At 40.9% G+C, this 25,359-nt stretch overlaps 2 protein-coding genes across 17 annotated transcripts in view; one reads left to right on the top strand and one right to left on the bottom strand.

Moving 5' to 3' along the window:
* Positions 1–238, bottom strand: part of REEP1 (receptor accessory protein 1) — an 82,503-nt gene extending 82,265 nt beyond the window's left edge. For all 12 annotated transcript variants that reach the window (XM_085577501.1, XM_085577509.1, XM_085577502.1 and 9 more), the window contains exon 1: positions 173–238. In XM_085577501.1, coding sequence (XP_085433627.1) covers positions 173–223 — 51 coding nt within the window. In that variant the 5' untranslated portion in view covers positions 224–238. The remainder of the gene's footprint in view (positions 1–172) is intronic.
* A 1,815-nt stretch (positions 239–2,053) lies between these two features.
* The window catches only part of KDM3A (lysine demethylase 3A), a 29,340-nt gene continuing 6,034 nt past the window's right edge, over positions 2,054–25,359 (top strand). Inside the window, exons 1-18 of one of the 5 annotated variants that reach the window (XM_085577490.1) lie at positions 2,054–2,348; positions 3,001–3,189; positions 5,636–5,785; positions 7,959–8,069; positions 9,622–9,724; positions 10,345–10,469; positions 10,941–11,013; positions 11,094–11,182; positions 13,257–13,408; positions 14,414–14,976; positions 16,215–16,416; positions 17,832–18,046; positions 20,668–20,820; positions 21,035–21,130; positions 21,454–21,581; positions 23,235–23,421; positions 23,889–24,058; positions 24,828–25,064. In XM_085577490.1, the coding sequence (XP_085433616.1) occupies positions 3,019–3,189; positions 5,636–5,785; positions 7,959–8,069; positions 9,622–9,724; positions 10,345–10,469; positions 10,941–11,013; positions 11,094–11,182; positions 13,257–13,408; positions 14,414–14,976; positions 16,215–16,416; positions 17,832–18,046; positions 20,668–20,820; positions 21,035–21,130; positions 21,454–21,581; positions 23,235–23,421; positions 23,889–24,058; positions 24,828–25,064 (2,925 nt within the window). In that variant the 5' untranslated portion in view covers positions 2,054–2,348; positions 3,001–3,018. The other 4 variants (XM_021535731.3, XM_085577489.1, XM_085577488.1 and 1 more) reach the window with 4 other exon arrangements.

Below are 25,359 nucleotides of genomic sequence, written 5' to 3'. Positions count from 1 at the left end.
ACATGGTGTTATGTGTCAGTTGTACAGCCGCTGCTACACGAGCCTAAAGTCTGCTGAAACAAATAATTTGGTAATTTCACATTTAGCTTACTTTATACGACATCTTATCATAAATTCCACCTTGCAGGTCTGGTCTATATAGTAAATATTCAAATCTGAGAAGCAAACATACCTGTTTTTTTATTTCAGTGCCAGCTAACGAGTGGCTCTTCAGAGTGCACATAGTTGCCGATCTATCATTTTTTTATTATTCACTCTTATTTCTTTTGTTTCTCCCTGCTGAAAATTGTAGCAATTACTAAGTTCATCTCATTGATAGAAATCATTGGAGATTGACTACAGTTGTAAAAAAAATTTGACTGTTTGATTTCCGTGGAATAGATAGCAATTTCCTCATCATAGCACATGAGGAATTTTTTGTGTCATTTAATATATGAATGTGTTTGTTTAAATGTAGTAAGCAAATGATCAGTGAAAGCAAATTGGTGGGGAGGGCTTTAAAAATACATTTAAAATGTTGGAGAAAATGGAGGATGAGACTGCAAGATGGCAGGAATGTCACAGTGCTGTGTGATGGGGGTTTTTGAAGCTCACACACCTCTAGTGATGGAAAGAACCCTGGAGAAAGCACAAGCTGAGCACCGTGAGATTTTAGCAAACTGGATGAGTCAACAGCTTCTTTGCCTTGGGTACTTTCTGCACTTGTGGTCTTTTCCTTCCCCATGCTCTAGTGGGAAGTCTTACAGTAGAGGAGCACGTGTGTCTTTTTGGGTCACTGCTGAGCACCATCACCCAGATCGTGCCATATTCTCTGTTTAACTCCATTGGGAATGGCTTTGCACTGAAAGACAATAGGTCTAGATTAGATTTGTGAAAAATGCCAATCACTTGGTTTTTAAAATTTTAAAAGTTTAATAATAATAAAATGGTTATAAAAATAGTAATACAATTAGAGTAATAAAGCTTAGAGTTAGGACAATTACAAGACAATAAAAAGCAAAGAATTATGGACGTCCAGATGCTCTTGGACACTTAGTCACAAAAATACCTTGTGAACAAAGGAATAATCTTAAAAACAATAGCCTGTTGTGTATTCATATATCCTTCATGGTTATGCATACATTCTATTTAAAACAACAATTCTGTCTGTTGTATATCAACTGCTTCCTTTAATCCCCGAGGCGTCTTCAAATCTGAGCAAGGCCTAAAGAAATTAGGCCTTCTGATAAGAAAACCATAAATTCCTTTTCTTTGGAAGATTTAGGTGTTCTTCAAAGCGAGTATCTCATTCTTAAAAAAAAAACTCCCCTCACATACATAGTCTCTATTTTAACATTATGTTGGTGCCTAAAACTATATTTAACACACTACTTAAGAAAATTAATATAGCATAACTTTCTAACATTACACATATAATATTCATTGTAATATTTGTGAAAAGCCAATCATTAAAAGATGTGTTTTTCACAGATATAAGGAAAAATTTCTTCCCTGTGAGGGCAAGGCACTAGAAAACCCTTCCAACCTAAACCAATTATGATTCTGTCATCTTGCCTTGTTACTTTTAAGAACACACAGGTCTCATGTTAAAGGCATGAGCTGTTGGAAGCCATTTGCTTTTAGATGTAACTACACAACCTCCATCGAGCACAACTGGAACGCCTCCATGGAAAAAATTATTCCCTGTGAGGGCAACAAGGCACTAGAACCCTTCCAACCCAAACCAACTATGATTCTGCTACCTTGCCTTGTTACTTGTAAGCACATACAGGTCTCATGTTAAAGGTGTGAGCTGTTGGAAGCCATTTGCTTTTAGATGGAAGTACACAACCTCCATCGAGCACGGCTGGAGCGCCCCCACAGCCTGCCACCCTGCCCAGGAACCAGGCCGCGCTGTTATTTTATTTATTTCACCCCGCACCCCATCCCCTGCCCCGCCCGGCCCCGCTCCCCCAGCAGGACAAGATGGCGGCCCCGGGGGCACCCGCAGGTGCCGGGCCCGCCCCGCGCGCATGCGCAGAGCCGCCCGGCAGGTGCCGCCGCCTCCTGTGCTATATCTGAGTACGCCGCCAGCCGCACGTATAAGCGGCCGCATCACGTCCTCTGGCCCCGCTTCGATCCCTCCGCCGCTTCCAAAGGCAGTTCCAATAGCTGGAGGCCCGGCGCTCCCGAGGCGGAAACAGGGAGCTAGAGAGGCGCCGCGGCCCCGAGCGCGCTTTGCCTCCCTTGGGGCTCTGCCGCGGGCACTCCGCGGGCTGGCCCGAGGGACTCCTTTCCTCGAAGCTCAAGCGGAAGGATATATCGTTTTTATTTTTTTATCCGCCATCTGCTGAGCAACGGTTTCAGGGGTGTGGCCAGGCGCGCGGGCCCCGCCCCTCCGGGCCAATCGCGGCGGGAGACTCGCCGCCGGCCCCGCCCCGCTGGCGCGGCGCAGCCAATAGGGTCGCGGGACGGGGGCGCGCGCACGGCTGAGGGGGCGTGTGCGCGGCGCGGCTCCGACAGTGTCGCTTGGCCGCGGTGGCGGTCGGTGCCGGGGGGTGGAGGGGAGCGGGACCCGTGCCCGGTGTGACTGCAGGGTGCGCCGGCAGCGGGCCGGGGGGGAGCAGGTGAGGGCAGAGGCAGGGCTGGACGTCTGCCCGGGTGGGCAGGCCGGGGTGTTGGTGAGGCGGAAGGAGCTTGGCCTGGTCGCCTTCTCCCTCCCTTCGGCTGCCGCCCGGCGCTCTGACTCCTCGGAGGAGGAAACAAAGAGGCGGCGGGGGTGAGAATAGCCAGGAGCTGCTCTGCAGCCATTCTGGAATTACCTTCCTGGTGTTTCCTTCCACCCACCCCCGCCGAGTAGTGGTTAACAGGACTGTGGGCGGGGGGCGACCTGTGGGTGTGCGGGAGCCCGGCTGGAGCCGCTTGGAGAAGCGGGGGCGGCGGCCGGGAGAGGAAGGAGGAAGCGCTCACTGCCCTGCCCTGTGTGTTTCTCTCGTCCTTCCGTCGCTTTCCTCGCCGAAGGCCTCCCGATGAGTTAAAATGGTGCTGAGGCTCGAGGGGAGCTGGTCGCTGCTCGTAGGGAAGAGGTTCCTCTGCCTGTCGGAAGAGGAGGACAGGACGTGGGACGCCAGCCTCATCTCGGAATGGCCCTGGAAGTCGGGCAGGATCCGGGCTGTGTCACACACGGACATATCCAAACAAGACCTGAAGGTAACCGGGAACTCCCAGAGAGACCTGCTAAATGGAGAAGTGTGGCCGGGGAAGTTGGTGTGGCTGTGTGTACACGTGTGTGCCCATGCTGCTCTCGGGGGCAGAGCAGACGCGTTTGGAAACGTGCGCCCCTGCCCGAGTCCCCGATGTGCTTGTACTGATCCCGCAAATTACCTGTTAACTAATTATAAATGTACTTTCTTCCGCCGGCATTTTGAAAAACAGGTTTTTACCGCAGCCACTGTTCCTATGGTTTATTTCCTAAAGGTAATTTAAGGTCTTCCCAGCCAGTTTATTTGCCCCCAGAGTTGAAACCGAAACTCTCCCAATGCTGTTGGGATTGGTGACTTTTCTTTCCTGCTCTTTGGAGCAGCTGGTCGTTAACAACTACTTAGGTTTTAAAGTCTCACCAAATTCATGCCTGGTGCTGGAGGTCTCTCGGACTCTTCTTGCATGGTGGCCTCTTCTTATTAATGATTACCGAGTGGGTTTTTGAACACATAGTTATTGCAAGAGTGGTGTAATTGGTTAGCTGTGTAGTTTGTGTGGGAGTCAAGCTGAGTTTACGGTTTGGCTGTGAAGGTTGTTAAGGGGCTTTATTTGGCAGCTGTAGTCATTAGAAGTATTCAGCCATGTCTGGACACTTACTAGAGTATAGACTGAGTGCTTGCTCCCCAAGGACAAAACTCCATTGTAGCAGCGGCATCTTGTGCTTGTTTCTACAGAATAATTCGATGGCTGTCCTGTGACAGCAAGAACAGCACCATCTTTCCTTTATAACTGTCTCCTTTCCTCTTTTTTGCTAATGAGAACTTAGTGACCTCTGATTAACTGACTTGTCGAATAAAACAAAACTTTGGATGTTTCTTTCTTGAAAGCGTAAACTTTGTTATCAACTTGTTGCGGCTCTGCGGCAGGGGTGGAGCTTTGTCCATTTTTGGGCGCGGGGCTGTGCCCTGTGCTGTGCTGGGAGTGGGGAGGAGGTTCTTGGTGCAGAAAACTCTTAGGGACTTCGTCCGCAAAGGAAAAGAAGCAGGTGCTGAAGCAGGGACTCTGTTGTGGGCTTTGTAGCTGGTTATGGTTCTGCCAGAAGCGATTGGCTTGATGTGTTCTTCAGATGAAGTGTTAAAGAAGTTGCAGAGTGAGCAATGGAGGTGTGGAGAACTTTGTACCAAAACACATCCCAGCTTCTTTCCTCTCAGAGTTCTGTGCAAGCATGACCGACCCGAAAGAATAAAGGACTGAGAGGGGGGATTAAATATTTCTCCTGTAGAAGAGTAGAAGTGTTTCTTTCAACTTTTATTTTGTGTAGAAGAACTGTCAACTGCTGTTGAAATTATTTTTCTCAACTGTGTTTTCCTGTGTGTGCAGTGTTGATGCAGTAGACAAAACAAGCCATTCTGGTTCTGGTTGTTATTTGCTTATCTCTTTAATTGTTTCTGTGCACCTCAAAATTACCAAGTTCATTTCTGCACCCATTAGTTTGATGACTCCTGGCTGTGCTAATGCTGTTTTGTGCATGTTTTCACTTGCCTTTCCCCTGAGAGAGATGATAAAACACCAGGAAATGTTTCCGAGTTTCACTCAATTGAGATTTCTCTGCTGTTTGTTAAATGTAGCAGTTAAGCTGGATTGCTGTGTTCTTTGGGAAGAGGGAATGATTTTGTCAAAAGTAGATTCCTCTACCAAGATGTTCCAATTCTTATATTCAGGCCAAGTTGTAATTGTGGTCTTTCTCAATAATTTGCTGATCTCCCATGTTGCCTTTGAAATTAGGGTAATGCTATCCCAAAGACATTGGTGAAGCCATCATATTTTTGCTGTGCAATTGGTTTCCTCTTGAAAAATCTGCATAGATGTTTCTAAAATTTACATGGATAAATAGCAGTTAAAAGCAGTCAGGAAGTGACCTTCACATTACATAATTTGATCACTTTTACATCCTACTAGCATTTGTGCTTTCAGTAAATTGGCTGAAATTATTCTTTGGGATTGGCATTTTTAAATGTTTCTGGAAAAAAAAACAGCTTGTTTATTCCAGTGTTCTAGAGTTTGTGGAAAGTCCTTGTGCCACTACTTTAGCTTTAGTGGACTTTTTTAGGAGGAATGTGTATATTTTTCCCTGCTTGTAAACACCAGTGACAGTGTTAACATACCTATCTTTGAGCAGCATAAAACTTTCTGAGATGGGAAGTTGTAAAGTTAAATGTAAATACTGTTATTTTATGTGAGTAATGATGATAAACCAATTAACATTGACTATCACTTATAAAATACTGGCTCAATCTTGGATACTTTAGTGATTGCTTGATTATGTGACAGGCAATTATCATGCTGGAATTATAATTTAATGATTTATTTTTGAGTAAATTGATGGCTTTATCTTTTCTATGTTGAATGTGCTTGAATTTTATAGGTAGTCACTCACTTTGCTTCCTTTCTGTAGATTTGTGTAGAATTTGATGACGAGTCGTGGGAAAAGCGAAGATGGATAGAAGTCTACAGCCGGATGATGATAGCATTCCTGGTGGAGCAAAAGCTGGTGCTGGCTGAAAGAAAAACCCAGTCCATGCCTCCTGTCCAGTGGCCTGCAATGGCAAGTACACTCTTGGCTTGAGTCATTTGGTTCCCCAGTTCCACCTCTGGGACAGCGTTGTCACCAGTGTGAATTTCTCCAGTGCAGCCTCACTCCTGGGTGTCTTGGGAAGGGAGAAAATCTCTTTGTGCAGCTCAAGCTGACAGAGCTCAGCAGCATTTGAAGTTGGTGGTCACAGGGATGTGTTTTTATGACTTTGCTTCTCTGTCAAACCACTGCTCTCTACATTATTAATTCATTCTCCCTCTAGTCTTGTGTTTTGTTTCTTCTTCCCTGAAATCCCTCTTAAAATAGAGAAAAAAAGTTTAAAAGATAGGTTTCTAGGGGTAGCCTGTGTTTTTATTTTAAATTTTTGACTCTGGCTCAAGTTAATGCTGTGGTGATTCTCGATCCTGAGACAAAAATAATTCAGATTACTTTTTTGTGATGCCTGCCTGCTATGAGTGATTTGTGAGACTTAGATTTTTTGCATACAAAAAGCTGAGTTATACTGTACAAGGAGAGAACTAAGAGAGAGAACTAAGCTTTCTGTACCTGCCATGCATGGCTGAATAGGCAAATTAGCTAGGGGAGGTGAACAGGGAACATTTCTTAATGTATTCAGCCAGTATAATTGTACTTGACTACTTTGGATATTGCTGCTCAAAAAAGTTGTGAGATAAGTGAAAATGCAAACATGTAAACTTGCTGAACATGAATTATGCTGAGGCTGTAGTCTGTGTTTCATACTATTAACTTTGCTAGGTATGAAGTGTGCATTGTAATTAATATTGCTGTGTTTTAGCTGGTCTTTCTTTCTTAAGCAAAGCTAATCTAAGCAGATACTTACTGAAAGTAGGATCCATAGAATGGGAGAGGAAATGGAAATATAAATCCTTTATTTTATTTCCTGGACTGTGCATTAATATCAGCAGTTTCTTTGGTAGATTTTGCTGACAGCTTGCTCTGAAAACTTTAATATTTCAACTTTAATACTTAGCTGTTGTCCATTTCCAAATATCTGAATAGTTCTTACTGGATACTTGTCTTCAGTTTTGGTATAAGGTTTTCCTCCTGAGGTGTTTAATGTCCCAGTTCATGCAGGATGCATGTGTCAAAGCTCATTTAGCAAAGGAAGATGTCCTGGATCTTGCCTTGGCAAAACAACTTTTTCTCCCTTTATCATCACACAGGGTAGGAAAGCAGAGGTCACAAAAGAGGTGTGTGAATTCATTTATTTGAAACTTGATCACAACTTACTGGCTCAAGTGTATGGGAGAGTGTGTTTCTGACAAATGGAGTAGCTTTGTAGAACTCCTGTAATGCCCAGTTACTCCTGTAGAGACTCTTGTCCCTTGTGTAAGGATCTTAAGGATCTTGTCCCTCTGGCTGTGCTGTCCTGAGGTGAAGACAAGGAAGAGTATCAGTTTGGGTTTTTGGAGGACTGATCCAGAAAAGGCCTTCTATCAGAATGATTGCTTTATTTTAAATCGGGCACAATTACACCTTTCAGCTAGGGAGGAGTTACACTTGCCACTTCAGTTCCAGGCTCCTGGTGCTTGTCCTCTCACATCTGGTACTATCACTGGACAAAATTTAATTTTGAGCACATTAGGAAGTGTTCAGAAGCTTTTAAAGGAAATTTTTGTTTCTTGTCTGTTCTTAAAGCCTTTGGTATACCTGAACACAACTTCAAAATTGCACTGCAGTGTTACAAGTGTGAGGCTGCCCAAATAATCACATGTTCCTAGGTAAAGGTTTCAGTGTGTTATCAGGGTTGCACAAGATTTGAGAACTTCAATGTAACCTGTGCTGCAGACATTCATTGATTTGCTAGCTATTTCCCCAGTCTACCATAAAGAGGTTTATTAGTAATATACCTGCAATTAGAATTATTACATGAATAAATTATTCATGTGGACATGAATGATTAATTGCTAATGATAGCCACCTGCACTGAATTCCTAATTCATGCTGATATAGGAAATTAATTTCAAGTGGAGTCCAGTAACTTTCATTAGGTGTGTATTAGAAGTTTTCTTGAAAACTAGCTTTGTTTTCAAGAGTTGCATGTTGGTGTGGTAACTTAACAGAGAAATAGAAGCAAAATTAAAGTGATTTTTTTAAATGCAAATGATGATTTTATGAGATCTTCTTGCTCTGTTTCTGAAAACATATTTATCACCTTTTTTAGACCTACAAATCCTTAGTGGACAAAGCTGGAATGGGATCACTGGTTTCAGTGCGCTACCTGGGTGAAGAGAAATGTGTTTTCCTTTCTAAAGACCTCCTGACACCCATCCAGGTAACCTTGACTGGCTTTGTAGAGATGAAAGATGAGTCTCTTATCTTGATATTTAGGATGCATCAGGGTAATATAATCAAAATGCAAACTTCAGATGGATAAAAACTTGTAGTAGGTGTTTATTTCTGTAACTCATAAATATCAGTTCTGAATGTAATGTGTCTGATTAAAAACTCTCAAGCTGATTCAGGACAGGGTCACTTAGGAGAGCTGGATGAGGGAGAGTGCTAGGCCAGTTATTCAGCTCAAGTGACAGCAGTTTCATCTTGATTTTGGGGATAACCTGGAATAGTTTCCCTTTCTTCTTTTGAGCATGAACTTTGTGCAAAGAATTGCAGGAATGTCTGGCATAAATCTTCATATTTAACAGGAGCACATCACTGCTAATCTTAAACAAAGGAGGAATTGGGCAGAATGTAAATGAAATGGTTGAATTATTGAGCACCAGAGGAAAGTTTGTTAGTGAAAATTAGGTATAGGTGAGTTGAAACTATTTTTCCTGGGCAGGTGTTTGGAAGAATAGTAGCTGCTAAAGATAAAGGATTTAGCCTTTTTAGTAAATTGTCAAGACTGTAAACAATCTGAAACAAAAGTAGTAATGGTTGTCCTGTGTGGAGACTGCAAGTAGTTCCATCATTAATCTTCTACTTTGACTTGACAACAGTCAGCAAATATAAAAGTTCTTTAGAGAAACTGACAAGAGAGTCACTGAAAGCCAAATTTGAGTTGTAGATAGTTGTCTTGTTTATGTTGTCTCAGCAGCAGGGTTGAGATCTCTTTATGCCAGGAGCCTTATCTCAGCCCTGCAGTGGAAAAGATTGCTTTATGGGCATCTTGAATAACAGTTTATTGACTTCTAGTTCTTTAGTCTTCTGCCTCTTATAAATATCACAGCAGTGCCTGGGACAAAAAGATAAAACCCAACCCCAGACCCTTTTCTTGTTTGCACTCATTGAGCTTTGGGTGGAAACGTGCTGTGACCTTTCCATCAGTTTCAATTCTCAATGGAGAATTGAATTTCAGAATCAATTCTCATTCAAGAATTTGAGAGGAAAAACTAATACATACATTATTCTGAAGAATTATGAATAATTTAGATGTAGCTGACTCTGTTTTAATTAATGTAAACATTTTATAATGGTGTCTTGACACAGGCTGGATCCTGGCATTATCATAAATAGAAACATAAAATATTTTCATTTGCATCTGCTCAGGAAAAATATGCTGCTGTTTCTGAGAACTTAAAATACTGAGTTAAGAACGGACAGTTCAATTAAACTTATTGCTCATTAGCAATGTAGTACTACAAGGCTGGGTTATTTTCAGAACAATATTAGACATGCAGAGCTCTCCAGTCTCTCTTGCAGATGCTTGTTGTGAATTAGTGATAAAAAATTACCTGCCTCCAGTCCAACATCCTAGAACTGATGGGGAACAGATTAATGAGAACTGGAGTTGTGTGAATTGCTGCCATCTTGTTTTTAAATATTGTGGGATTTTGTTAAAAGCATTATCCTGAATGCAAAATTCTGTTCTTTTTTTCCTGAAATAGGATGTGGATGGTTCCAGGCTTTCTCTTAAAGATGATCAAAATGTAAATGAAGAAATTCAGGCTCTGGTTAAGAAACATCTTGATGAGACACGCTTGGTCCAAGGTACAAGAAAACTGGAGCAGAAAACTGGCAATAAATGCCCAGGTCCAAAGGGAAATCCTTTCAATGTTGGTTTAATTAATGGGTAATCTGTGCTAGGGCATAAAAGCTTTTAAACAATACTGATTTTACTCTCACAGCAGTGAATGCAAAATGTGAAGGATTGTAGACATTTAAGTTTCAAGTATTTATTTTGAAAGAGTGAATATGTAATTTAGGCACATATATATGGCCTGGTACTTGTGAAATAGATCAAACTTGTAGCAATTCTCAAAAATTTTGAGTTGTTTATTGTTTCAAGCAACTTGATTTTTTTTCCCCAGTTTGTTGCTTTTTTATGAAAACTTCCAGGGTGTTGTATAGAGGCTTCCTTTTTTAGTCAAATTTAAAATTGTTACTTTTATTTTGCCAGCTTTAAATTCTTAATTACTGGGTTCATACCAGCATATTTGTACTTATATGCTTGTATATGCAGGGAGTGATATTTTTGAAAGGGTAAATATTGCATCTTACAGTTTTCATTTCCCATATTGTAAGGACAAAAAGACTTCATTTTGATAACTGTGGTCATCTTCATGCCTTGTTTATCTTAACTTCTTTTTTTTTTTTTCCCAATTTGGTAGGTGGAAAAAATATAATTGGCTCAAAAATTAGGATTTATAGCCTGGACCCTTCTACTCAGTGGTTCACAGCAGTTGTTGTCAATGGCAATCCAGCTACAAGAACTCTAGAAGTCAACTGTCAGGAGGTAGGAACCAGTTGCAGTGGTTTACAGATGGATATGGGGAAAAAGTGCAAATTTTATTTATGTCTCCACCAACACCATTTTTATTTCTGTCTTTACTGTAATCTTTAAACATGGGTGTCAGTGTAGTGCAGAACAATATAACCCAAAGTGTTTCTTTATGGTGGAGGTATATTGTTAAGTAACAAATGTCCTTCTATGAAAAATGAGGGACACCTGGAGTGGAGCAAACATGATCTTTGTTTCTTTGCTCTCTGTGCTGTGCATACAGCACAAGTTTATGTTCTCAAGCACCAATTTGTGTTTTGATGCAGAGACATTGTCACATGGTGTGTTGTTAAATTCAGCTGGGTATTCAAAGAACCTAGAAGCTGTATCTAAGCTTAGTCCATACCACCACATCTAAGATAAATATATTAAAATAGAGTTTCTTCTCTCTAAATGGCTGCTTCTGTGTTTCCTGTCCTTTTCAAGATTCCGGCTTTAAAAACTCTTGATCCAGAATTAATTCATGTTGAAATCATATATGACAACAATGGAAAATGTGGTAAGACCTTTTACTATTTGTCCTTCAAACACTCAGTAGGTTATTTGTGATAGACTAATCTTGATCACCTTCTCTTCCAGATAAATCAAAAAGAATTGGGGGTGTGAAAAGGAAGTCATCTGACAGCAGTGGAAGTGTTGATGTTAAACACACAAAATCTTCTCCTGAGGTAATGTCTTGCTCTGTTATATATGGCTGTTACATAATTATTATGTCACTTCGCAAAACATTTTAAATAAGGATTAGATTAGAAAGTAGAATGATAAATATAATCCCTTGGAGGGTGTGTTGAGTTCTTTCAAACTTGTCTGGTCATTAACTGAATATCTTGCCTTGTGATAATTGGAGCAAAAGCTACTAGGCCTTGAATGTTGATGGTTTGTTGGGGTTTTTGTTTGCTTGGGTGTTTTTTTTTTTTTTACTGTTTTTTTTGCCCCCTCCTTCTGCTTAAGAGTTTGGTCTGCCTGGTCATCTATATTTGTAGTGGGATAAAACACAAAGGAGTTCTGAAGCTTGCTTTTCACGTTCTTTATTTAACTATTTTGTGCATGAGCCTAAAACCTTCTGCTGCACTTGGATGCTTTGAGTATTCAAGCTGCACAAGCAGCAGTTGAGGTTGTTTCAGGACAGAAGGGGGATGTGACTTTTCTGGTACTCATGTCTGCTGTTATTTCTTGTGTGAGTGACCTGCCAGGAATCACCGAGAGATAAATAAACTCTCAAAAGTCAAAAAGACAATCTGGCTAATTTAAGTGTAGAAATGCAAATGAAAAATCGTGGCTTGGCTGAACAAAACCTGCGTTTTGGGCAGGAGCAGCCAGTTTTCAGGAAGCTCTGGCATGGGAGGAGAGGGTTGTGTTGCTTCTGTGCAGTCAGTCCTGTGTAGAGTCAGCTGAGCAGATCTGGCTAATGGCTGGTACAGTCATTAGCAATCTTTAACAACCTCACAAAGAACCCGCATGAGGCAGCAAGCACAGGATAAGATGCCTCAGTGAAGAGTGTCCTGTCCTGTATTTGCTGCTGAGGAAGAGCGTGCAGCAGGGCAGCATGGAGTAGCAAAGGATTCCAGACTTTTGTTTCCACAGCTCGTGCTTGGGTACCTTTAGCAGCTTTTGGTGCTCAGTTTGCCTTTCTTCAGTTTTCTGCATAATTCAGACATTGAACAGCCTGATTGCCATGCACAAAGCTGGGCTGTATTTTACATTCCTAATGCCTTGTTGAAAAATTACCATGATATGGGTTTATAACTTGTTTTACCATAGTTTTTCCATTAAGTAGTGAAGTTATTTATCTCTTTTTCCAGTCTACCTTCTTTCAAAGGACTGGATCATTTTTCATTTTTGTGCTCTTTGAGAAATGCCTTGCAACCATTTTTTCCAAGTGGTTACAGTGGGTGTGCTTTCTAGTAAGGAAACCAGAAGCTATTTGTTACTTTGATTTTGGTGGATGTATGTGGGAGTGATTAGCTGAAGCCATATTTTTTGTTAATAAGTATGTGATAGTGCTGATTTCTTGTGTGGAGTTAATTATCTGCAGCATTTTTCTGAGAGCTTGACTTGGTACCTGACAGCTGTATAGTACCAAAGCAAAAAGGAAATATTTTGGAGCTGATGCTAATGAACTTGCAGTGTAACTTCCCAGCTGGGGAAGGACCCCCACAGGAAAGCTACTGTTCTAAAGACACTTGCTAATTTGGTAGGCCTGTTGCATTCCTAAATAAATTACAGATTTCTTAGGATGCTGATTTAGTTAATGTAGGATTTCTGTACTTAACACTTTCTATAACTCTGGTGCAAAGATTTTTCTTGCTACAAGAAAGTTCACATCTAGATCTTTGGTAATACTGTCAATCTTCACAGTTTTGATTCTCTCTGGGATTTTCAGCTGAGCTCAGAAATCTATTTCTGACTGCCAATTACTGCAATTACTTTAGAAACATTTTTGCACTGGCAGTCACAAAGAGCAGAGCTTTCTGTCTTTTTTTTCCACTTTCTTAATACACTTACCCCAAAATGTTAGTTGTTAACTGGGGGAAATGAATTAACATGAACAGTCTTTCATGGAACCTATAAGTTTTAAAAGGACACTTTAATGTTTTTCTACCGCATGAACTGAGTGACTCTTTAATTGACTTTATTAAACATGGTAGGAAGAGTATTAAGATACTTTTCCTTTCAGGCTGAACCCTGCAAAGCCATAATTGCTATCCTGAATTTTCATAACTGTTAAAATCTCCCTTGCAGGTTTCTCCCAGTCAAGGACATGTGCAGTCAGTACCAACTGTGCTGGGTGAAGCACTGCTGGGATGTACTCCTGCAAATAAAGACCAAAGGCACCCAGGCCTGCCCCTGCCAGCCAACTCGCCACCCAACCTTGGTGCAGAAACTCCTCAGGGGTGAGGAAGCAGTTTTATGCTTATACAGACATTTTACCTCCAAAAATAATTGATTCTTAGCACAATGAACTCTGAGGTCATTTTAAAGAGCTGTAGTAACTACTCTTTTGTTATACCAGCATAGGAAAGTTAGATTTTCTTGCCCTGGATATGTAATTTAATTGCTAATTCCGTGTTCTTACTTACCTTTAAGGAAGTGGCCCTTCAGTGGCCCAGGGTAGTGTCACTGTTTCATTGTACCCATCTGTAAAAGGATACACAGGTGTGGTGCCTTCTTTGTCAAATGCATTCCTTCCCTGCCCCTAAGAAAATCAGAACATGTTCAGGCAGGTGTCTGCTTTCTTGCAGATCAGCTACAGGTCCTCAGTTATAGTTCTCTTGAGCACCAGTGCCTTTGAACTTTTGTTACCCCCAGTTCTGTCACAAAATGGATGTAATGGTAGAAATAGTGTGATGGGAAAGCCCAAATTTGAAGTGCTAATAGGGGTTTTTCTACTAGTTTTATCTCTCTCACATGCTGAATGTGGAAAATAGGATTTTTTTTTTTTTTAAAGTTTTTTTGTGAGAGAGGTTTTACAGTCTCCAGCATCCTGACTTGTGGTGCCAGTCAGAAATTCCTTGAGAATCTTGCCACGGACATGCAAATGAAATGTATTTCCTTATTCAGCAGTTGCCTGGAGAAAATGAGAAAGCAACTATTTATTTGTGAGAGAAGGAAGTGGAGTAGCAGTAATACCCAAATTTTGTGTTTGCCTACATGGGTGTAGAGTTTTATTGTTCTAACTCTTACAAAAAATTAAACCCAGATAGAACACCTGAAAAACACAAACCCATTTAGTCTCACACAAAATTCTAAATACTCACACATCAGAACGCAAAGCATATAATTAAATAACTAAATTTCTTCTTTCAAGCTTTAAGTGTGGCTAGATTGAGCAGCTGATGCTCTGATTTGTTTGACATGTTTGTGGGTTTTTTTCCTAATTATTGCATGTTGTGTTTCAGTACATGTAGACGAAGCCTACCAGAAACTCACCCTTCCTGTCTTAATACTGGAGTTAAACCATTGACAGAAGAGCTGACAGCCTTTCCTAAAGTGGGGCTTATGTCTAAAGAACAAACACAAAATCCTAGTGATCAAAATGGTAACTATACCTCTTTGAAAACCTCAAGATCTTCATCTTTGACCGATTCAGCTAATGAAAAGGGAACCACCATGAAGAATAATAATGAACCCTTTATGAAGGCCACAACAAACTTTCCCAAGGAATGCATTTCCATGAAACAGTTGCAGCATCCCAATCCTTCCATAGCAATACCCAGAGGCAGTGGCACTCTTGAACTGCAGCGAACTTTAGATTGCAGACCCTCAACCTCAGATGCTCATCTTCTGTCCTTCAGTGAGTGTGGAGTTAAATCACAAAGCAGCTGCAACAGCCACAGAGGAAACAAGATTGATGAACTTGCAGACGTGGAGTATTTTATTAGGAGAAATTCAAATGAGATTCTTTATGACAGAAGTGAAAGTGAGAGCTTTTGGACTGGAAGTGCCAAAGTCCAGGATAATAGTAAGTGTTCCTAAAATTTATTGTCATTTGAAAGTCCTTGTAATTTCTGTCTAACTACTTAGAAGGAGGTAATTTGTTACATATGCAAAATTAGTTATTTAAATTGATTGAGTATATTAGGAATTTGAGTCATTTGAATGTTCTTTTAAGACAGGAATGCAACAAACTGAAGAAACACCCTTTCCTGATAAAGGAAAAGGACTAATAATTAATTTTTAGAAATAAGTTGTTACAAAATATATGCAAGAACAGAATAGCAAAAGAGGTTACAAAAACAAGGTTCTTTTTGAAATACAGATGCTGATGGCATAATGAGAACTACCTTTTAGTGATGGTCCTAAATTTTAGAAACATGGAAAAGGAAGGAAGGGATGGAAGTTGTCCTCAACAAAACTCTTTTCAGGAGGGGCTTTGATTTAAAAACTGTCATGAGAGCAAAACAAGCACAAACCCACCCACCACCACCAAAAATTAAAACCCATTCAGCCCCAACCCACCCATGTTGTTCCTCTTTTCCATTTGGTGTGCTCTTCAGGTTTTCACATAGACAGGTGGGGAAAGGCTGTGGTTGTTTAATGAGCTGGACTCCTGGTGTCATGTATCCTGCTGTGCATCAGGTGATACTGCTGATTGTTCAGGGTTCTGGGAATCCCCCTACATACCTCTTTTTTCTCTCTCCTGTTGCTTGGTCTTGGATTACCATGTTTATTCCATAATTAGCATGGATACACAGCCAGCCAAGCTGTTGTGTCCCTTGCAAGGCCTCACTGGCAGTGTAGGAGGAAGAGAAATGTTTGGCATCTGTTACCGTAAGATGCTGAAAGCTGTTGCATCATGAAGGGGGAAAACAGGATTGAGAAATGGCTAGGTTATACTCTGTCCCCATTTCTTGTGAAATATGGTTGCTGCATGCCCTAATCTGCTCAGGGCTCCAACTCTGGCTGAAGAACTTCTTTAAAAGCAGATGTTCTTAAAATTGCTCCTCTGTGAAAAAGTGAAAGGAGCTCTTAAACTCGAGTCCACAGACTGTGTGACTCCACTGGAACTGCAGCTTGAGACAGTTCCTACTGACTGGAGAAGTTTCTGCCAACTGCAAATATTTTTAGCATAACTTAGTTTCAGTGTAATGTGAAACTGTTACAGGAAAAGTCCGTGTGGATCTTTCACTAAAATACATTTGCTGGCGCTTCCGTGTGAAAAACCAAGGCTTTTCTAATGCTGGCTGCTCTTCCCTGCAGTAATGGTTCGCAAGTCCATTTTATCTGATGCTGCTAAAGTGAAGAAGCTGCAGCAGAGTGGCGAGGCGTTTGTGCAGGACGGCTCCTGCAATAACATCGCCCCTCACCTGCACAAGTGCCGGGAGTGCCGCCTGGACAGCTACCGCAAGAACAAGGAGCAGCGGGACTCCACCGTCTTCTGCCGCTTCTTCCACTTCAGAAGGTAAGAGCAGACCAACACCCTGCAACTCCTTCCATGTGAAAGGTGAAAAAAACCCAGTTACACAGCCAGAATAGTCTCATGGAGGTCTGTTTCAAAGCTATTTAATGCTGGTGTGTGGTTATAAGACCAATATACCCAACTAATGAGTGGCTGCCTATGGGTTTTTAGCCCTTAGAAATGATACAACTGCTTCATTTGAGCAGAAAATATTTTGGCAGGACTTAGAGCTCTTTATTTTGCTGTTCTGGGCTGAATGCCAGTAGGATAACATGAGTTTAGTTTGAGTGCTACAGCTCAGAATTAGAGATACTAATGAGAGGGTAGATTCCATGCAGGTTTCCTAAAGTTTAGTGGTTAGACACCTGAAATGTCAGCCATGAACCCACAGCTGTGGAAGAGTTGCAGTAAGTGGCAATAAGCTTTCACGTGGGGACATTTAAGTTTGCCATGGAAATATTTGATCTGTGCACTCACTGGAATTCAATTTTGTTGCTAAACATTTTTAAAAATACAGATCTCTGTTATTTATCCTCAGATTAGAGATTTTGCTGCAGTAAATATTTGTATAATCTGATGTATGAGACCAAAGTGACAACAGAGTATGCTAATTCATCCTCTCAGGGTAACAATCCAGACTTGCAGTGCAGTTCAAATCAGATGAATCCTTTGGTTTAGAACTTGAAACTGATGGAATTATCCCTTTTTATTGAATGTGCAATTTGCCAAATCTAGAGATAGCATTTGTCTGATGACAGCAGCTGCCAGCACTGTTCTCATGGATCACCTAACACAACAATGGGCACATGCTGCCATCAGAAGTCACCTTCCTTCTCCAGAATTTAGTAAAAAGGTTCCTGAGCAGAACTCTTAATGTTTTCCATTTAAGACACTGCTAACAATATAGATCTCATTCTTTCCACCTACTCAGAATCACTCAAGAATATATCTTTCTCAAATTTTGCTTGATGCTTTTTGACAGCTGCTTCCAAATGAATTGGTACTGAAATATAGTGTATATTTAAGGCATTGTAACTTCTCTTGAGAGTTGTATGTAGTCCTAGATAAAATTATTGCTGTTGCCATCTCTAGATGTGACCTTAATGCCATTGCATTTTAAAAATTGTAAACCTGATTTGGTTTTGTGTGAATAAAGAAGCACTTGTTGTAAGGTAGATTTCCTGACTAAAAACCTGAATGTTTTCAGTCTTTTTTTTCTTTAAAACAAGCAGTGCATTGAATGTGCTTAATGCTAGTGACCAGTATGTTTACCCTTGTCTGTTGTAACCTTTGAGTAAATTCTTTGGCATACAGTACACATACTTGCAACTCAAGCATTGACTGATTTGAATGAATTTAAACCAGTGCAGCATTTGAGGTGATGAGGGCTTTTTCTCTTTTTCCCCACTTTTCATCAGGCTGCAGTTTAATAAGCACGGAATACTGCGTGAGGAAGGTTTCTTAACTCCAAATAAGTATGACCCTGAGGCTATTAGCCTGTGGCTACCTTTATCCAAAAATGTTGTGGGTCTAGATCTGGACACAGCAAAGTACATCCTCGCCAACATTGGAGACCACTTCTGCCAGCTGGTGATTTCTGAAAAGGAAGTCATGTCAACGATTGAACCACACAGTAAGATCAAGTTCTATTGAAATCATTTGTGTTTTCACAGCTTTATGTGAAGATTGAAGCTTCTGTTTGAAATAATTGCATGTATTTGGAAATACCATACAAAACTTGAGTGTCCCTCTCTCTTTTCAGAGAGGGAATGGTTAAGAGCCACTGAGAACTAGTGTCAACAACTCTGCTTCTCACAGGGAGGGGGAAAGGGAAGGGTGATTCCACCCTTCTTTGTCAGAAGTTTTCTCAGCTTATCAAATTACTTTTCTGTTACAAAGTGAAAAAAAAAATAAGTAAACTACCAGGTAGCTGACAAAAAAATCTATTCTTGGTGTGAAAATGAAATAAAGATTTTCCTTTGCACAGGTTCTGTTAGATTGCTTTGGTCCTATTTTATTGTAATTGCATCATAGACCTAATGCTGTCTTTTTTTTCCTCCACCTGCAAGTTTCCAGTAGCACTTCTAGAAGTGATTGTGTGCAGCCCTACTGGGCATAGACCAGAGAAGTGCTGGTGATGGGGTAACTGACTGGGGAGGTTAATTAGTGTAGACAGGGCAGACTTAGCACCCCTAAACACAGGGGTGTGGCCACATTAAAATATTTCTGTGATAAATGGGGAAGTCTGCAACCTTGCATAATCACTTCTCAGAGCAGAATGACTCCTAAAACTGTATTTGTTTCCTGCATTTTAAGTGCATGACAAGGGTACAGCACAGTTTAGGAGATTGCACTGTCTGCTGTGTTTGTGGAGTGTTGACCGTAGATAAAGATGCTCTCAGTTTGGCAGTCACTCCACTCTTCTGAAAGAAGAAAAAAAGCTGAATGAGCTTGAGTGCCCCTTAAAAGCAGGGGGAAGACTTGAGATATTCCAGAAATACTTGCTGTAGGGTCTTACCTTGGGCTGCTTGGAATCAGCAGGCTTTGCTCTTCTCTTGACCTGCAACATGTTCAGGCCTGTGGAACCAAATTATCTGTAGCCAGAGTGAGATGTGTAGACTTAAATACAGAAACACTTTTGGGAGAGTGAAGCTTTGGGTGAATTCATGAAACAAAGGGAAGGTGTGGTGTTTCTTAATAGCAGAGGATGCATCTGTTGGCATAGCTACCAGAAACATCCTCTGCTTAAAAAACAGACGTGTGGGTTCTGGAAATTGCTTGAAAGGAGCAAAATCTCATTAATTTATCTTTGATTTTATTGCCCTGACTGGTGAGAGTAAGGGAACTTGCTTTCATTAACATAGAAGTTATTTTTAATGCCCTGGGCAGGAAAGAAGTAATTTACAATCTGAATATGTGGTGTTCTTTGAACAGCACAGTGGGAGAGTGCTCAGTCAGCACAGGAAAAAGGGAGATTCTTCTGCCCCCATGACTTGAAGTTATGGCAAATTTATATGTATTATCCCTGTGAAGTAAAAGATTGACAAGTGTAGAAAGAACAGCTTGTTAGGTCACATTGTTCCTTGGCTACCAAATGCCAAAAGGAAACAAGATTAAACTACAGAGAGGAACCAAAAAAATAGGAGAACTAGAAAGAGAAGATTCAGAAAAGATACAAAATGGCTTTCAAAATATAAGAAAAAACCTTCATCCTGTTTGGGGGAAATTGGAGAGTTGACCTAGAAAATGATAAATATAGTGCATGTTTTTTTAAGGCAGAGAAGAATGGAGCTGGTGCTATTTAGACCTGTGTCTCTTGGAAGAATTCTGAAGCAAGTAGTCAAACAATTTTTACCTCCTACTTAAGAACAAATTGTACTAAGCTATTCCAGTGTTGTTCCATACATAGTCAATGGGCATTATTCAGAACAAGAGCAGCAGATGTCTTGGATGCTGGTATGGTTTTCTTAGCATGCATTAGGACATGGTCTCTCATAACTTGCTTTTAAAATTAAGAAACATTGTGGGCAGGAAAGTTTCAGAGAAGTTACAAGTGTGGAAGGCAGTAGGAGGAGGCAGGTGTGTGCTTTTTATCTAGTCTGGTTTTCTAGCTGGCAACATAAGAACGTGGAGATCAGGCTAAAATAATTCTTGTGTAATCACAGATTCACAGAAAAATAATACAACCCTGGAAGAGCTTGTAAGTTTTTGCAAGATACTGTCAATGTTTGAGATGTCTTGAGTGGACTGAAGAAGTTGCTTGGGATAAGGAAAGGGGAATATGGTGGCTACATAGGAAACCTGGACAGCAGCAGTCAGTGCTTCAGAGAAGAAAACAGACCATTCTGAGAATGGTCAGATAAACACAAACATATAAGACTTCTCAAAAGGAAGGCAGCCACTTGCCCACTGTGCTGCTGAATAGAGAACAAGGATAAGCTGGTTGTGGCAAGCTACACATTAAGTTTAGCTTGCCAGCAGTACCTGAATTTATTTTCTGGAGTAGCTGTGGGATTTCCGCTTAGGAGAATGTGAGGAATATGCTTGTTAACTTGGTCAGACATGGGTCAGCTTTTATTCCTCCTGTGGCTGGTGCTGCACAGGAGGAAGCAAACTGGTCTCAACTGCTTGGACTGTTGTGTAACAGCATTTTCTGCATATCCAAGACCAAGTCTGAGTCATAGCACTGTAGTGAATGTGCAAATGCTGAATTTGCTGGCACTAACACTTGGACTGTCCCGTTCTTGCCTGCAGGACAGGTGGCCTGGAAGCGCGCGGTTCGCGGCGTTCGCGAGATGTGCGACGTCTGCGACACCACCATCTTCAACCTGCACTGGGTCTGCTCCAAGTGTGGCTTTGGTGTGTGCGTGGATTGCTACAGGATGAGGAAAAAAAGCTCACATGAAGGTGGGAGTGCCTATTACTACCTGAAAAAAAGGGGGAAGAGGGGAAATAAAATCTGTGTTGGACTTGGAAATCAATGACAACCTTAAGTGAGCCGAAAAGAAGCCTTCCCAACCAAACGGACATGTTGTAGACCTGTGGTTGGATGTATCAATAATAGCAAAATATGTGGCTTTCCAGAGCAGTAACAAAAAGATGTAATGGTTTTGTGTTACAGATGATGACTCGGATACTTTCTCCTGGTTTAAATGTGTGAAGGGGCAGGCACATGAACCAGAGAATCTAATGCCTACACAAATAATTCCTGGAAAAGGTATTGGAAACATTTGATTAACATAAAAATGTGCGGTAGGATTTTGCTGTCTTTTGTGTGTTGTTGATATTGTACTGAGTGAGGTTTGATTTTAATAGTAGTGTTAGTAAAAGCTTAACATTTATTATCCAAAGACAGGAATAGCATGTGTGTTTAATACTATTTTATTATCTTTGACCTTTACAAAGAAGCAGCAGAACTTCTTGTTTAACAATGAATGGTATTCACATATTAGTGTTTAGCTGCACAATTTCTTCAAAAGTCTTGGTGGCTGCTGGCTGTTGTGATTACACGTGAGCTCACTGATGGTTCTGTCCCTTCAGCTCTCTACGATGTTGGTGACATCGTTCACTCCGTAAGAACAAAATGGGGCATAAAGGCAAATTGTCCTTGTGCAAATAAGCAGTTCAAAGCACTATCAAAGCCAGCTCTAAAGGAGGATTCAAAACAGGTATTGTTGCTGCCTCTATGTCTGTGTGGTTAAGTTTGTGTCAGTCTATTGCATGTTCCTGAAGCCACTGCTAATTTGACTTTGGAGGTTGCCAGCCCTGACCTGTGATAAGCCCCCAGAAAGGGACAATTTGTATTCACTGTTCAGCTCTTCTCTAAGGTTTTGAGGAAATCTCATTTGTGTCCCTTTGACACTGAGCCCTCACTAGTTAACCAATCCTTAAAAAAGGCTCAGTGAGGATTTTTAGAGCAAAAATTGGATTAGACTGAGAGATCCCTTAAGAGAAGAATGTGAAGAAAAGATGAGTAGGAATGGTTGTGAAGTGTAGGCTATTCCTTCTAGAAGAGTAAGTAAGCTGGAACAGCACTGGGATTCATAAAAGTATTAAACATGAACAAAATTGAGATTTAGAGGAGTGTGGAGATACACTGTTTTCTCTGGCAATTTGGTAGATGTACTTCCCTGTATTATAAAAAAAACCAAAACAAAGGAAACCCCACAAGATACATATATTTATAGATGGATGTGTTATTTTCTTGCTCTTGAAAACAGCACAAATTAATAGCATAATTTGGAAGTATCTCACAAGAAATGGGGTGAATTAAGTGATTTTAATTTTGTTAGATGCTTATTCATAGTCTTAATTTGAAAATAAATGTTACCTTAAGTGTAAGAAGCAGGTTGGACTTGATTTCAGTGTAAGTAACGAATAAAAGAGACAAAAAATATTTCAGTTGTTACAAGTGTGGAAGACCGTTATATGAATCAAAAGTTAGCATTCAGCTGACTTGGCTTTAATCTCCTGAATCGAGGTCTCCTGTGATTCTGGACAAAGAGCTGCATTAAATTTATCTACACATCTTTATAGAATTAGTTTCTGCACAGTTGTATGAAGATAAGCTCATTAAAGTTGAAACATGTTGTATTATGTCATGTTTAGAATTCTTGCCAAGCATCAGCAGTCAGTGAGAGGTGAAATAGAGAATGTAATGATAAGCAGACAAAAGAGCAGAATAATTTCTTAGCTGCAAATTGTTTGAGCAGAGAGAAGAACTATCACAAGTCATGCAGGAATCCCAGGGCAAAGCTGTGGTTTTGGTTAGTCTGTTCCTAGAACCTCCAAATGACCAGATAAATCAGCTGCACAGGAGATGGACAATCCTGTGCTTGGATTGGGCTGGCCAGTGCTGCACTCAGGCAGATGTAGCTCAGACCTGGCAGGTGAGAACATGCTTGCTGCCACCTTAAGAGAAGAATTTAGGAATGCTCTGTATCTGTTTTTGTCCTCTGAACTGGAGCTCCAGCTTAGCCCTGGCCTGAGCATCAGCTGTGACTAGAAATGTGAAAACTGCTGTTAGAACTGCACTTGGTTTCCAAAGCAATCCCAGAACATGCACCTGGGAAACTTGGCTCTCTGTGCTTGTCTTGAGGGGGAAAGGACTCTGGCTGCTCCTGAAGTCAGGAGATCCCAAATCCAGCTGAGCTGCCGTCTCCTGATCCTGAGCTGCAATGCTGACCTCTGGTGGAGATCACATGTTTTGAAGGGCCAAACCATTTTACTGCTCAAAGGATGAGTTTGGACTTGCTTTTGCTTGTATTCCCTTTGTGTAGAGTGTGTTTGTGTCTAAACAAGTTACTGCTTTGCTTTTTCAGCACTTGGCATCTGGGGACAGACCTGGCCTTCAACACAGCAGTTTTGTCCTGAGCTCCCAAGTCGCTACACACGATCCTCCTCTAAAGTCAGCACTTGGAAGCAAACAAACTACTTCTGTAAATACTTCTCCTTCATTAAATTGGTTTTCAAACCTAACAAGTGGAAACGTGAATAAAGAAAACAAAGGTATGTGCAGAACCAGTGAGGGGGTAAACCCTTTGTGGCTGTTTGTCAGAGCAATATAGGTCAGAACCAGCAATATCTTGTGCTGAGAGTGATGGCATTGGCCTGCTGGGATGATATTCAGTGGCTTGGAGTAAGGCCTGTCAGAGTTAGCATATTCTGTTTCAAAAACTGGATTACAATCCCATTGATACAAGTACTCTTGAAAATTCAATTTGAGAATTCTTTTTGTTTGGGCGTTTCGTTTTTTGGGTTTTTTTTTTTTAGAATGTGGGATTTTAAAAATGTTTCTTGAACAAAGTTAAGTGGAAGAAATATTTTATCTGCATGTATGGGAAGGAGATTTCTATATATGTATATACATGTACATATGTACATGTATGCATGGAAGAGGATATTGTCTTGAAAAAAAAAATTCAAAGTATTTTCATGGTCAAAGTATCCTCACAATTTTCCTTTCTTCATTTCAGAGAAACTTCTCATACCAATTTCCAAGAATGAAAATAAACCTCTTCAGACACTCCCTAGCTTAGCCAAGCCAGCTGCAGCCCTGCAGACATTCAACAGTGCAATATTAACCCCTGTGAGCAACAACAACACTGGATTCTTGCGGAACCTGTTGAACTCTTCTGCAGGAAAGGTACAGGAAAAATTCAGTTGTACAGGTTTGAGTTGATCCCAGGCTTAGATTCTCTTCTAAACCTGTGAACAGCTGCCACAGGCAGTTTACTTTCTTATCACAGTAAGTAAAATTGTCTTCATTTGGGAAAAAGGACTAATTGAGTTTCAGTGCTCAGTTAGGAGTAGCTTAGTTGTACTGTCATCAAGTCTTCGTGAGGAACTGGGAACTAAGGGATAAAGCAGATTAACTTCCTTAAGCTAGAGTTTGGCAGCTGCATTGATTGGGATGTCTTTTAGACTCAAAGTAGGAGCACAAATGCACTTGCAGATGGAGTGAAGAACCTTCTATGTCTTCCCCATGCTTCATTTGCAGCCTGGTTCACTTCAGGTGTTTCTGGGCTTTGTCTGATTTCACAGATGTGACTTCAGAGTGGTGGGGAAAAATACTGGCCTTGAGAGTTCTTTGCAAAAACTGAATTTCTCCTCTTTGATACAAAGCAAGTCCTGTTCTGGGTTTCTGCAGTGTTGCTGAGATGCAAATCAGAGCAGAAATTGTTGTGCCAGAATTCTGTAGATAAAGTGTAAGATATGGCACTGGCATTTAATGATGGTGCATTCCTAGACAGCAGATCTACAGATCTAGATTCTGCAGCTGTTGGTTTCTCTGCACAATTGGATCTCAAGTAAAAAAATTTCAAAGTGGCAAATACTTTCTTCAAAACCTACAGGATAAGGCAACAGAAAAGAGCACTAATTTTTTGTTGTTGTTCTTTCATGTGTTTTATCAGACAGACAATGGACTGAAGAGCACACCCAAAATCCTTGATGACATTTTTGCTTCCCTGGTGCAAAACAGAGCCATTACAGACTTGCCTAAGAAACCTCAAGGGCTGACCATAAAGCCCACGATAATGGGCTTTGACACACCCCACTACTGGTTGTGTGATAACCGCCTGCTGTGTCTCCAGGATCCCAACAACGAAAGCAATTGGAATGTCTTCAGGGAGTGCTGGAAGCAGGGACAGGTACTTTCATTCTCCTCCTTTTTCCATTTGCAATTCATGTGCTTTGGCCTTTAGTTGATAAGCAACGTTAAACCTGTATCAAATGTGTGACATGAGCATTGTTACACATCCTTATCTAAGGATCTCTTTTACTGTTCAAATCTGGTTCTAAACAGAGCTGAAATTAAGGCTCTCTATAAATAGCTGCCTCAGTTTGAAACAGAATGCTTAGGTGCATGGTAAGGCAGAATTCTGGTAGGGCATTCTTAGCATTCAGTTTGCAAAATGCCTGCATTCAAGTGCTCAATGTATTTTA

The sequence above is a fragment of the Lonchura striata genome, chromosome 4 (assembly GCF_050655825.1).
Source record: "Lonchura striata isolate lonStrDom1 chromosome 4, ASM5065582v1, whole genome shotgun sequence".
NCBI classification, from domain to species: domain Eukaryota; kingdom Metazoa; phylum Chordata; class Aves; order Passeriformes; family Estrildidae; genus Lonchura; species Lonchura striata.
The sequence above is the reverse complement of the archived record's forward strand: the minus strand, read 5'-3'. Positions and strand labels throughout refer to the sequence as shown.